This window comes from Pezoporus wallicus, unplaced genomic scaffold, assembly GCF_028554395.1.
Source record: "Pezoporus wallicus isolate ANWC-B61680 ecotype Strahan unplaced genomic scaffold, APGP_CSIRO_Pwel_v1 contig_7068, whole genome shotgun sequence".
In the NCBI taxonomy this organism is placed as follows: domain Eukaryota; kingdom Metazoa; phylum Chordata; class Aves; order Psittaciformes; family Psittacidae; genus Pezoporus; species Pezoporus wallicus.
Genome location: NW_026635623.1, coordinates 1,759,872 through 1,772,960, shown reverse-complemented (window position 1 = coordinate 1,772,960; position 13,089 = coordinate 1,759,872). Strand labels below are relative to the sequence as shown.

The 13,089-nt window shown below is 41.6% G+C and overlaps 2 protein-coding genes across 3 annotated transcripts; one reads left to right on the top strand and one right to left on the bottom strand.

The window, feature by feature from the left end:
- Positions 1-413: 413 nt before the first annotated feature.
- On the bottom strand, positions 414-7,339 carry LOC130592670 (cytochrome c oxidase assembly factor 8). The gene is made up of 5 exons (XM_057397167.1): positions 7,194-7,339; positions 6,238-6,435; positions 5,114-5,177; positions 3,182-3,272; positions 414-665 (listed from the first exon to the last, which is right to left on the bottom strand). Exons 1-5 carry the CDS (start codon positions 7,302-7,304, stop codon positions 560-562), a joined length of 570 nt encoding a protein of 189 aa, XP_057253150.1. The 5' UTR covers positions 7,305-7,339; the 3' UTR covers positions 414-559.
- Positions 7,340-7,465: 126 nt separating this feature from the next.
- Positions 7,466-11,045, top strand: BAG5 (BAG cochaperone 5). 2 transcript variants are annotated; one of them, XM_057397163.1, is made up of 2 exons: positions 7,466-7,534; positions 8,086-11,045. In XM_057397163.1, the coding sequence occupies exon 2, from the start codon at positions 8,114-8,116 to the stop codon at positions 9,464-9,466; it is 1,353 nt and encodes a 450-aa protein (XP_057253146.1). In that variant the 5' UTR covers positions 7,466-7,534; positions 8,086-8,113; the 3' UTR covers positions 9,467-11,045. The 2 variants fall into 2 exon arrangements, with proteins under 2 accessions (XP_057253146.1, XP_057253147.1); XM_057397164.1 differs by lacking the exon at positions 7,466-7,534 and adding an exon at positions 7,898-7,918.
- Positions 11,046-13,089: the final 2,044 nt, after the last annotated feature.

The window sequence follows — 13,089 nt, the reverse complement described above, 5'->3', positions numbered from 1 at the left end:
CATTAGTAATTTATATGAAAACATCTTAAATCTTTATTAAAAACAGACAATAATCACACTGAAAAGAGGACTACCCTAAACTGATTGTATGTATACTCAAAAATCGTAACTTCTCACTTCAGCCACTTTGTATTACTTACAGATAGCTGCCGCCCCAGACAGACAACTGCTGCAAATGAGGCATTTCTGTCTTTATAAACTAACAAGGTAGGGGGAAGACATCATTCTCTAACCTGAGTGTACGTCCAGCATACCAAATCACACATTATTTCAGAGCTATGACTGTGGTAAAAATGTGATAGTTGTGATCCATTCCATTTAATGTAAACAAGGAACAGTTTTAATAATACAACTTGGTTGGAAAATATTATACATATTCTTGGAATAAAAGATACAGGAAATCAACACAGTGATTATAAATTAAGACCAATAGCAACTTTTATTTACATAATTTAACAGATTCAAGCAATTATCACAAGTCATTCCGATTATGAACATCACTATAAACGACAAGTTTATAGCAGGCCTAGTTAGTGTTGCATTCTTCACGGAGCTATGATTAATTTCCAACATTTTTCTTCTTCCAACGAAGGCACCTCAGAGCTCTTGCCAGTGCTACTTGTCCCATGAGGAATGTGATAGTAAAGTTACGTTTATACCAATCTCTAGGATTCCAAAGCCAGGAAAATCAGCACATAGAACAAGAATGGGAGAAAGGTACACAATTATATTAAAATATCTTTTGGCATTGACAAAGTGATCATCAGGGATGGCCTACATTTTCAGTTCTTTGTGGCAGAACTTTTTGTGCCTAATGAGAGTTAAATAATCTATGAAAAGGTCTATTGAATATCCACAGCCATGAACAGATGGATGCGGACTATAGGGCTACAACCATTGAGAGCTTAACTGTTAACCAGTTAAGGGATTTGCAATTTTATGACAAACTGTATTTGAAATTAGCACCTGCAGTGCTTCAGAAGTAAAGCCATCTAGAAGAATTTCCTGCCAGCACTGTGCTATGGGTAAGACTTGTTAGTACATGTATGAAGATGTGTGCTGGAAAAGACATAGTTGGTTACTTACAAGGGTAAGAAAAATAAAATAAAAATCACACTTCAAAGAGTAATTGTATAACCCAGTACAGGAAACATTATGCTTCTAATGCAGCACCTTTTAAAGATTATGCCTTACACCAAAGTCTTTGTATCTTCGAATAGTTTCTATGAAGCATGCATGGCTTCTGGAACCAATTCAAGATACAGACAGGATAGTCTGTATCAGCCCTTTTTTAACCTCTGAGAACTTGCTTCAAATTCTAGCCCCTTTGAGGAACTAAGATAATATCACAATTTCTTTCTAGTTTCTAACAAGGCTCCCTGCGTCATTTCTTGCTGCACAAGAAGCAATAGAATATATTTACTGTAGAACTAGCAGGGAATATTAAACTCTGGAATTTGGGTATTTTCTTGAGATCTCTGTGGGAAACCTTGCATGTACAGATCTAACATAAACCTGAAATACTAACCTCTCAGGTAAGGATAGTAGCCGGAATTGTGTTGACAAGCAGCACTGAGCTCTCCCCTCAAATGTCATGTTAAATCAAAATATCATGCTAACATCAAAACTGTTTCTTTTCTCTTTTCAGATATCCTTTCAGATGTCCTATATCCTTTTGCTAGACTGTATTTCCAGTCTAAGAACCCTGAACTAAATATTGTGTGTATGTACAGTCATTGTTTCAATTTTAACTAAATTTTAGAAGTTGCAACACTTCAGCAGCCAGTTTTCAGGACAGTTTTCAACACTGCAAAAGAACATACAGCTGAATGCATAAACAGATTTTTATAAATATGACTCCTCAGAATCAGAGTGCCTGTAAAAAGCTCACTGCTTTCAGGGCTGTGTAGTTTCACTTTGAAACGACAATGATGCAGCTGACACTACCCGATTATACAAGGCAGCAACAAGGAAGGGCATGTGTAGGCACAAAACCTCAACTCTCTCACCATAAAAATGGAATACTATCCCAAGGTCACTACAGCAATGGTATCTGGTGACCAGTTCTAAAACAAATGATTTGCTTTCTCACTTACCAGTTACAGCCAACTTGAACAATAATCCTCTTACTAAAATTAATGTTTTACTTTCCTTCTTTTCATGCTGCTGCTTAGGTTATGGTGAGGTTTTCCTCCCCACCCTCTCTCCCCATAGGCAAGACAAGATTTGCATTAAAATTGTTCTTACAATAGAGTATGTTATGGTGTATGCACAATATATACCAAGAATCCTAAACCACAATTTATTATAGGCCAATTATAGTGGTGGTAGAATTATCACTAGCATTACACCATTAAGAAACCAGTTACACTTGACACATTTAAGCCCAAAAATCTTTCAGTCCAATACAGAGAAGAAACTGAAGTTGTGGGTTCACATGCAGTGGGCAGGTGCTAGTGTAACTGGACTAAGTGCTATTCTCCTCTAGCTTCCCATTCCTTCCTCATTTTTAGCTATCAACTGCGCACAGCTACTTGCAGGGTGTATGTGATTGCAAGTAATTTTTCAGTTGTTTCAGATGCCCAACTCAATTTATCAACTACTGCTGCAAAAACAATGCAGTAGATGTTGTGAAGAGGCAGGGCTTACCCGGTTGTAAGGTTCTACACAGGATGAATTCAGGAAATCATTTCAGCAATGCTTTGCCACACAAGAAACCAAAAACTCAAGAATAATCACTTTCATTTTTCTATATGCTTGCAAAAGAATAAACCCAAGAGTACTAAGTACAATTTTCCTTTGAGATTAATCACATGTACTAGTCCCTATTTAACAGTCAACTAGAATCTGTTACACAGAAATTTAAACTTTTCTATTTGCATATTTGTCTGTTTCAGTTAGGAGCATGGAAAGACCCATAAATGAAAAGAGTGCCTGATCACCTCTCTGAATCTCAGATAAGAGATTAATCTCTCCCCTAAATCAACATTAAGCAGCAGCAGAACTCAAATGCTAATGCAAATTTCTGACAAATGCTAATAATAGCATTTAAAAAACTAATTTTCTAGATGATGGTTTTAGATGCTGCTTTACCAATTACGGAAAAAATGTTCAAATTTCATCTTATGCCTTTCACTAAGGCTGTAATGTGTAACAGTCAACATAAATATCTTCTACATACCTGTTATACTGCATATGCTTTCTAAAATTTTTACTTAGAAAGTCCTTGTAAAAGTCAGCCATTTCTTCTGCATTCAGTGTTGCTTTCTGACCTGAAAATAAGTTTTGGCATAACAATGTCAACACAATTCACTGGATTAAAACACTGGATTCAGATGCAGGAGATCTACATCTGACCCCTTATTCCTACAAGCTTCCTGTGTAAGCCTGAGTCAGTTAATACATTTTTATCTTACAACTTCTTAAAACTTAGTCTAGGGAACACAAGAGATTAAAAATACTTACCATGTTGCAGCTGGTGTAACTTTTAAACCCTTATTACTTTTGAAAGTCTTAAGGTCTTTTGAAAGACCTTAAGAAGGTCTTAGATTATTTAGGGAATTAGTGGACCCCTATGAAAAAATCCATAGATCTAGGAGTATCTACCTTTGAGTAAAATTAAGCTCTTGCAGGGCTGAAGTCTAAACAGCTCAAGTAAGAGCACTTAGTAATTTAATTCCCACCCCCCCCAAGCAAGTCAATGAATATAGAAAGAACACCAGAACACCAGCTGTGACTGACAGATATTCAGATGTACATTTTTTCTGTTGCTGTTAATAAATTTCAAGGTAACTTATACCAACAAGTATATGTTCCGAGATGTCAGCTTTATTAACAATATAGCAATTATTCTGTGAAGCTCCTGAGACTGATCATAGAAATGTAAATTATTGATCAGTCCTATGTGTCATTATTTACAAATCTGATATATTACTACGGATTAACATACTATGGGATAAATGGGATAAATTTACTCTAAGACTATTTGAAGGCTGACTACTTAACACCTGTAGTTAATTTGTTTCTTCATGCCGGTATCAGAAGAATTGACTGTAGCTTCACTTACACAAAAAATTACATCTTGTTCCAACAGTTCATATATATTATTACTCTTATTTTTATATACACACACAGCTGTATTATAGAACTGTATTACAGAAAGTTAATCAACACACGCAGCCAATATAATTTTATTTAGAAGGGATGTACCCGCTTACTATTTTTTCTTTGATTTCTATGGTATTAAACCAACAATCCCCACCCAAAACAAAAACAAAATAACACACCCCCCCCCACCACACCCAAAACAAACCAACCAACCAAACCCAAAATGGCAATATAAAAGAAAAAACGCCTTTGAAATAACACAAAACTTAATTAAAATTTTATCTCAACCACACACTGGTCACCGGGATACAAACAGAAGAGAAAAATAATGGTCTGTGATATACAGAATGTCAGAGCAGATGCTTTACTAAACTCAAACAGATCATTATTCTATGAATAAAACGTTCAACCTCATACCACAATGGCCAATTCACTGTTATTATGAAAGCATCCTGTTTTCAATTTTACATAATGAATTAGAGAGGCAACTATTCTACAGCAACTGTGATCAGGCAGAGACAAGCAGGTATCAGCTGCTGTCTCCTCTGAAGCTGTCTTAGTCTCCCTTAAGGAAAAATACTGTGTTCACTGTACACACTATGGACCTGAAGCCAATGAATGTGAATTTATCCACCCAACCATAACATGCACTTGAGGAAAATGCTCTGTTTGTTTAGCTCAGCTAGCTCACTGGTTTAGAAACTGTGAAAGGAAAAAGGCCCTTTTCTCCTCAGACTACAGGATGATTATATTACTTGGCCAGGATTTCAGTGCATTCCCTCCGGCTGTGAGAAGGACATAGGGAAGAACAGTGCAATAGATGATCTGACCCCCACATGCACATCTCTGAAAAGCTCCTCCCCTCTTTATCATGCTCCTGAAAACACTTCTGAGTCCTACCCTCAAGGTTTACTTGTGACAGAACACAAAAAGCATATATTAATGAAATTAAAAGTTAAGCAGAATTCAGAATGCATCCTGAACCATAAACAAATATCTCACCAACCTGTTTCATCTCTCATTTCCAGACCCTTGGCTTTCAGTCGTGAATAAATAAATTCTTCTTTTTCCTAAAACATGTTTTTCCACATTAGAATCTGAGGTACTCAGTCCTTGAAGTTAACCATTGTTTTTAATCATACAGCAGTGTAGTGCTTAACACCCTCTGAAATAATAAGCAATACTCATTATACTGGAAACATCAACAAAACACCTGCCTGAATCCAATGAGTCTGTCACCTAGATCCTGCTGCCTGCATGCATCAATCAATTCCTGCAAGTCTTCTACTGATATATATACAACTTATTTGTGGATTAAAGCTACAGCTGAGCTTCAGTATTGCTTGACAGGATCCAAACCTTCAGTTTGTAAGACAAACTATGAAGATATGCTGTGTAACTGAGAATTTGAGCATGCAGAAAAACATGCAATGTTAAAAAATATGAAATTACTTAGATGAAAGCAGAATAATTATTTGTATGTAAGCTTATCAAACTTAAAAAGCAGTTATACAGAATTGAAAAAAAAAACCCAAACAACTAAGCTTTTCCTCTGAGACCTTTGCAAGTCTTAGGAGGATATGATGATCAAAGATTGTCACAAATGATGGCGAATTACCACACTATTACTGTTCTGCCCACAAAATTCAGTGTCTCCTAACCAATCACGAAAGAAGACAGATCGTGACTGAGAAGTCCCCACTTTTAGCCTTGTTGGGGTACCCTGCCAGTGAAACAGGACACTTCCCTCATTTATCCTTGGTGATTGTACTTAATTTCTCTCACTTATGATAGAGCAAAATAAGCTCTGAATAATTTTCAACAGCTGCTCCAGTTATAGACAGGTCTTGCACGTAGGGTGGTTACAACTCCATACAAGTGCAAGACAGGAAAAAGGCAAATACTGTTATATGCCACTAAACAGCAACAGAATATACAGACTCCTCAGCACTGTACATCAGTTTAAAGAAATGAATGACAAAAAAGTAATTTCCACTAAGACACAGTGTGCATTAAAAGAAGCAGTAGCAATCACCAGCCAGTAACCGTAAGCGGAACAGCACCCTACCCCTCAGACACCAACCCCAACTGTGGGTGGGCAGCAGGGGGGAGCCAAGCGGCGCCGCTCACCTGGCAGAAGGCGCGGTTGTGCCGTGCCCAGAAGCACTGGTCGTAGGCCTGCGCCTCCTGCCGCGCCTCCCGCAGCCGCCGCTCCAAGGGCGACTCCTCGGGGGGCACGTAGAAGATGACCGGCCGCAGGTTGGAGTGCTTGTCGGGGGGGCCGATCCAGTCATTACGGGAGTGCGCGGGGGGGCTGAAACCCAGGCCCTGGAAAACACAGGCAGAACTCATTATGACTGCTTTGGCCGAGTTTTAAGATAACATCCTGATGCGAAATAAATTCCAAAACTCCACACAACCTTAAAACATGTGACCATCACGAGTTCAGAAATTATGCACATTCATTTACCGTGACCGAAAACAATGCGATACATTTAAAATCTACTTTTATTTATAAATGCACTACAGAGAAGATATCTGTGACTCTTTCCCAACACTTCTGGGTTCTTTCAATCAACAGTTTGGGAGAGCAGGGGGAGGGCTGTGGTGTGTGGGTGTTTGTCCCTTTTGCATTACTGATCTTCCACTTCGTTAAATCACTTGATAGCAAGAACTAGCAAGTACGGAAGTCCTCCTAAGCGCTGTTTTCCTCATGCATCCTTGTGTGCACACATCAGCGTGTAAGTTTTGAGGCTGGGTCTAGGGACACCCGGGTCTAGAGGCTCGTAGCTCCCTGCCCGCTTATACAAACACTTTACTCCCCTTGAGCCTCGGCGCCCCCACAGCGTGGTATTTACAAACACAGGGGGGGTTGGAAATTACATAAACAACGAGAGGCCTCGGGGAACACGAGGCTGTTATCGGGACGCACCCGCCCAGCGACGCTGAGAGCTACCGTGGGGGGGGGGGCCTGCTCCTCCCTCAGGGCTCCGCTGGGCCGGGACACCTCAAGGCCTCCCGCACCGCCTGGCGGCACGCCAGGTCCGAAACACAGGAGCTGCCCCCACCGTCCCGCCCGGATTTACCGCGCTCTCCTGCCGGTCCCCGCGTTCCACCGTGGGGCGGCTGCTGACCGCCGAGGAGAGGAGGCGACGGTGACAACAGCACCCGCCCCGCAACAGCCGGGCCGCCGCCATCGCCCATCTCCTGCCGGCGCCTGGCGCTTTACGGCGATGTCGCAAAGGCAGGACGGCTCTGAGCGCGGCGCGGCGGCCGGGGGCGGTGCTGGGGAGGGGGCCGCGTCCCTCGGCAGCGCCGTGTCCGCCCCCTCCCGGTGGCGGGGCGGGGCTCGCAGGGCTCGCTGCCGCTCGGCCCGTGGCGCAGCGGCGGGTCGGGCGCCCGGTTCATCGGCTGCGGTGCCTGGCGGGTGAGACGGCGGGACGGGGTGCGCGGGGGCCGGGGGAGCGTTACGGGTGGGGGCGCTGCAGGGGGGCGCGGGGCTCTCCCTAGCGGCGGCTCGTTGTCATCTCTCCCAGTCTCGGGCCCCGTCGCCGCGGAGGGGCTTGGAGGCGGGAGCGCCGGCTGTGGGGCCTGTGCGGGGGAAGTCAGCCTTGCCCTGGGGCTGGGGCACCCGCAAGGCGCCCGGTTCCGCTCCTGGTTTTCCCCCGGGCTGCGGGTGTCCGGTTTGTTCCGCGATGCCGTCGGCTGCGGAACAGGTAGGGAGGGGAGGGCTGGAGGTTGTGCGTAAACGGCAAGAGCCGGTCGTGTGGTAACTAAAGCATCACGCCTGCGGCCCGAGCAGGAGAAAGGGGTGTGAAAAAACAGAGGAATGGCTATGAAATATCCGAATGGTTTATTCCTATTGCTAGTGATATTTAAAATAGCTGCAATGATGAAGTGATTCAGGATGCTGTGAAAGTTTTGTGTGCTTGCATAGCACTTTATTAATCGCAAGTCTTGTTCTCACTTTCCTTGTAGTTCATCTGAAACTGGACAAACGAAGAGAATGGATATGGGTAACCAACACCCATCCATAAAACGGTTGCATGAAATACAGAAAGAAGTCAAAGAGATTGAACAGCAAGTGGTTGTCTTCAGTGGTCTATCTACTGATCGGGATTACAAGAAACTAGAAAGGAGTCTTACCAAACAGCTCTTTGAAATAGATTCTGTAGACACCGAAGGCAAGGGCGATATTCAGCAAGCCAGAAAGCGAGCTGCTCAGGAAATAGAGAGGCTCCTTAAGGAGCTGGAACAAAATGCAAACCATCCACGCAGACTGGAAATAGAGGCTATATTCAAGGAGGCACAGTCACTTGTGGAACGTGAGATTACACCTTTTTACAAAGGAGGTAACTGTATAAGTGATGAGTTTGAAGAAGGTATTCAGGACATTGTACTGAGGCTTACCCAGGTGAAAACTGGAGGGAAGGTTTCTCTACGCAAAGCAAGATACCGCACTCTGACAAAAGTATGTGCTGTTCAGGAGATCATAGAAAGCGGTGTGAAGCAACAGCTGTCCCTGCCACTCTCTAATGATGCACATCCTTCCGTCTCCAAAATTAACTCTGTAATGTGCGATGTGAACAAAGCAAGAGGAACTCTCATTGCACTTCTAATGGGAGTGAGTAGTAATGATACCTGCAGGCATCTGTCTTGTGTGCTTACAGGCCTTATTGCTGATTTGGATGCTTTAGATGTCTGTGGACACACAGAAATCAGAAATTACAGAAAGGAAGTTGTAGAAGAGATCAATAAACTGCAGAAATATCTGGACTTGGAAGAAGAAGCAGATTCTACTCAGGCTTATGATTTGGCACAAAATCAGTCCATTCTAAAAATAGAAGAGATCCGGAAGAAAATGAAAGAAATTAATTCTTTACTTTTAAAAACTGAGAATGCCTCTGATTTGTTTTTGGGATCTAGAGCAGAATTGCAGGGATTAATTGCTCGCTTGGATGAAGTGAGTCCAGGAAAAAACCCCTGTATTAGAGAAGCCAGGAGAAGAGCAGTAATAGAAGTTCAAACTCTCATAACGTATATTGATCTGAAGGAAGCACTTGAAAAGAGGAAAATGTATTCTGAGCAAATTGCTGCTGAACATCAGTCTCATAAAGCAGTTTGGAATGTTCTTGGAAACTTGTCTCAGATTCAGCAGGAGGTGATTTCATTTGATGGAAACAGAACAGATAAGAATTACATGAGATTGGAAGAACTTCTTACAAAACAACTTCTAGCACTTGATGCTGTTGATCCCCAAGGTGATGAGCGGTGCAAGACTGCCAGAAAGCAAGCGGTAAAGCTTGCACAGAATATTCTTTACTACCTGGACATGAAAACAGATGAATGGGAATACTGAAATAGCCATGGCCTGACAGAGAGGAATGTTTTTTCCTTTGGCACTTTATGCAGATCATAGGCAGCACATAATACAAGTGGTGTGTTCTGTGCTTGCTTGTATCACGAAGATTGCATAAGCAGTTGACTTGGCTGTATGTCTGCTATCCCACGCAGTCACCCACTTTCCATGGAAACTGTCAGTACACCATCAGCAATTCTGGTCATTGCTATAAGTAAAGAAAGTGTGATTCTCTGAAGGATTAGCTTAATACTTGATCAAATGGCTTCTTTTTTTTTCCTCCTGTCTTTGTTTTAATAACCTTGTGCAATGGTCAGTGGATGCAGATTTTTCAAAGACGCAGAAACTTCCTTAGGGTATGGTACTAGCAAAATTATTTACAGAAGACTGGACATGGAAATTAATATTCAAGCATGAGGCTCCATCCAACAACTTCACAGCAGTCTGGATATACTCTTAATGTGCAAAGGGCAAAAAACCTGCTGGCTTTTGGGCTGTACTTGATTTATTCCATCCCTCACACCTTTCTGGGTGTTTAGATTTCTCAGCTAATGGAGCTATAATGCCAACTACCAATTAACATTTACATAGGCAAAGCCAATTATGTCTTTTTTTTAATACCTGAGCCCTTTGATTTCTAAAACCAGGTCTTTTGTTGTTGGAAATTGTCAAATTTTAAGTTGCTTTAAGTTGCTGAGACTTGAAGGGGGAAATCTGTACATATATACTGACCAGATAAACTGGATTTAAGGGATTTCACACTGCCATCCATAAATACTGGCAACTTATACATTGGTAATCTGAAAGCTGCACTGAATTTTGTATAGTGGCTACTTAGGTGTCTTTTTCAACTTTGTTGTTAGCTCTGGTTTGGACTTGTCTTTTCACATTCAGTGAAAACCCAAACCACTTTAAAGTGAATGAACATTTTTGAAATTATTTTTGTAAAATTAGGTAGCTATAAAGATGTCCCAAATGATGTAAATGCATGTTACATGTTTCATACTGGTCAGGTGTGGCTTTAAGCATGTCTTGGAAAAGACTTATGGCAAATGCTTCTTCTTGCAACCCAGCACTTAATTGTTTTAGTAACTTTGTAAATAAGCTTGCTTATTCTATTGTATGCACCTGCCTTTTCATTTGTCGTTGCTAGTGCCAATCAAATTTCTACTATAGCATGGTTTTAGGCATTTTTTTTGAGAGCATGGCACTAAAATGAATTAATTATAAATATACATTTAATTATGGATACTTTGCACTTAGGTCTTTGATGGTGAATTAATTGATTATAGATGACGATTTGCACCACTTTAAGGAGTAAAAAACATTTTGGATGTTAAATATTTTTAGATCTATTTTTGACTGATTAGAAAAGACAATACTGTCTGTGAGAGACAAGTGCCTTTATGACACTGCTAACTTGCACTGTCATATGTAGATAGAGCAACTGTTTACTAGCAGCTTGGTACATTTGTAATCTTTGCAAACTGGATTTCTCACATAAATATAATTATAGTATAATGTATGTCAATGTAACATAATATGATAGATGACACTTGTTCTATTGAGTCCTGAGAATGAATATCAAAATTGGGAGATATGGATTCTGCTTAAAAATGAATGCATTGATGTGGATGTGGGGGACTTCAGGCAGGTCTCCTGTGCCTGTTCCTGCAAGAAGGAGAGAATATGTTTGCTCCATAATATGCTTTGAGATCATGTAGTTTTTGAGGCTGTGTAACGTCAGAGTGTGAATATATTTGGTTTGTGATTGTACAGGGGATTGCTTTGCCAATTTACTTACCAAAACTGGCATAAACTGGCATATTTTTTTCAGTTGAGTACAGTGCCTAAGGCACAATTAGGCAATCACAGAATGTTTGTTGTAGACTGGTTTGGGTTGGAAGGGACCTTTAGTGCCACCCCCCTGCTATGGGCAGGGACACCTCCCACTAGACAAGGTTGCTCAAAGCCAAATCCACCCTGGCCTTGAACACTTCCAGGATTGAGGCATCTACAGCTGCTCTGGGCACCCAGTTCCAGTGTCTCACCACACTCATAGTGAAAAACTTCTTCCTAATATCTAATCTAAATCTTCCCTCTGTCAGCTTAAAGCCATTCCCCCTTGTCCTATCACAACATGCCTTCATAAAAGGTCCCTCTCCAGCTTTCATATAGGTTCCCTTTAGGTACTGAAAGGCTGATAGAAAGTGTCCCCGGAGCCTTCTCTTCTCCATTCTGAACAACCCTATCTGTCTCAGCCTGTCTTCATAGGAGAGGTGCTCCAGCTCTCTAATCATCTCTGTGCCCTCCTCTCAACTCGCCTGAGCAGGTCCAAGTCTGGCCTGCTGCCGATTCCTGCCCCAGGAGAAGGGTCTGGGCACCTCTTGCAAGTCAAGCTCTGCACTGTAGCCTCTCCTTGCAGCTCCTCCATGTGAGTAAAGGCTTCAGCCACCACCAACTGGTGTAGATAGTACAGGTCCCCCAAATGGGGCTGCTGCTTATGCTTTCCAGCATGTGCCCACCACTCTGCCTTGTGGGTCAGGTAGGACGTGTGACCTGACCTGTGCAGGCGGCATGTGGAATGCATGAACTGCTGTGCCACACTGGTCACCGCACTCCTTGGGGCTGCCCTTTGTGGGAGTTGGAGGAGCCATTACTCTTGGCCCCTCTTTTGTGAGCAGGTGGGTCTCAGTGCTCCCCTGGGGTTCCCTGGCTCAGGAAAACCACACTGAATGCCCCTGTCCATTGCAAGCCCCTGCTCTGCTGCAGAACACACCTGCCCGTAGCTGTTTGCTTCAGCAAGTGACCCAGGACACTCTGCGCACCTTCAGAGATACAATCCTGTTAAATTTCTCTCTCCTTACCTCAAAAAAAGATGTATTTTCCCCTACTTAAAATTCCAATATATTTATATACTATGTGGCTAACACAGAATATTAATAATGGTATGCACCTGAATACTCATTTCAAGCTTTCTACACATTTGAACTGTAACTTCTGATTTGCATTTACATTTTTAGGAAATGCAAGAATTTGATAGCATAATGATATTACACATTTATTTTTTTTTTAGTATTACCGTCAGGTCTGCAGTGGTTACTTGTAGTTTGTTTAACAATTTAGTGTCCATGTTCTTTGGAGGTTATGTGTAGCTTTATAAATGTTTGAACCTCTTAGGTAAAAATGAGTAAGTATAGTTTTTATCTGTTTTACATTTTTGTCTTAGCTTTTCTGAATGAATCATTACATCTGTGTCTCTAAGAAGGCAAATGTGTGAGATTAGTGCAATTTTGACTGAGTTCAGCACCAAGATATTATGTGGATTAAGCTTTTTTCCAGTGTCCTCTGATTTTATTACTATTTAAATTTTAAGGTAAAATCCTCATCTGGAATGGCATTAATTCACAGCTTTTGCATGAATGAAATAAACTAAGTATGCTTAACAAGCAAAAAAAAAACCAAAAACCCCACACATTTCCCAAAATCTTGCTTTTGTGATGAAGAATGTAATTTCTCTGGTTTTTACCCAAAGATTGAGGGACACAACTATCCTTGCTTTTGTGACAGGCTAAAATAATCAGCAACATGCAAATGGACCAAATTGCAGGAGCCTGCATTTT

Excerpts from the sequence above, each read along its gene's own strand:
- LOC130592670 (XM_057397167.1), bottom strand. The coding sequence starts at position 7,304 with ATGGCGGCGGCCCGGCTGTTGCGGGGCGGGTGCTGTTGTCACCGTCGC. Across the intron at positions 6,436-7,193 it reads GGGACCGGCAGGAGAGCGCG|GGCCTGGGTTTCAGCCCCCC; the intron begins GTAAATCCGGGC and ends TGTGTTTTCCAG. Across the intron at positions 3,273-5,113 it reads GGAAATGAGAGATGAAACAG|GTCAGAAAGCAACACTGAAT; the intron begins GTTGGTGAGATA and ends ACTTATTTTCAG.
- BAG5 (XM_057397163.1), top strand. The coding sequence starts at position 8,114 with ATGGATATGGGTAACCAACACCCATCCATAAAACGGTTGCATGAAATA.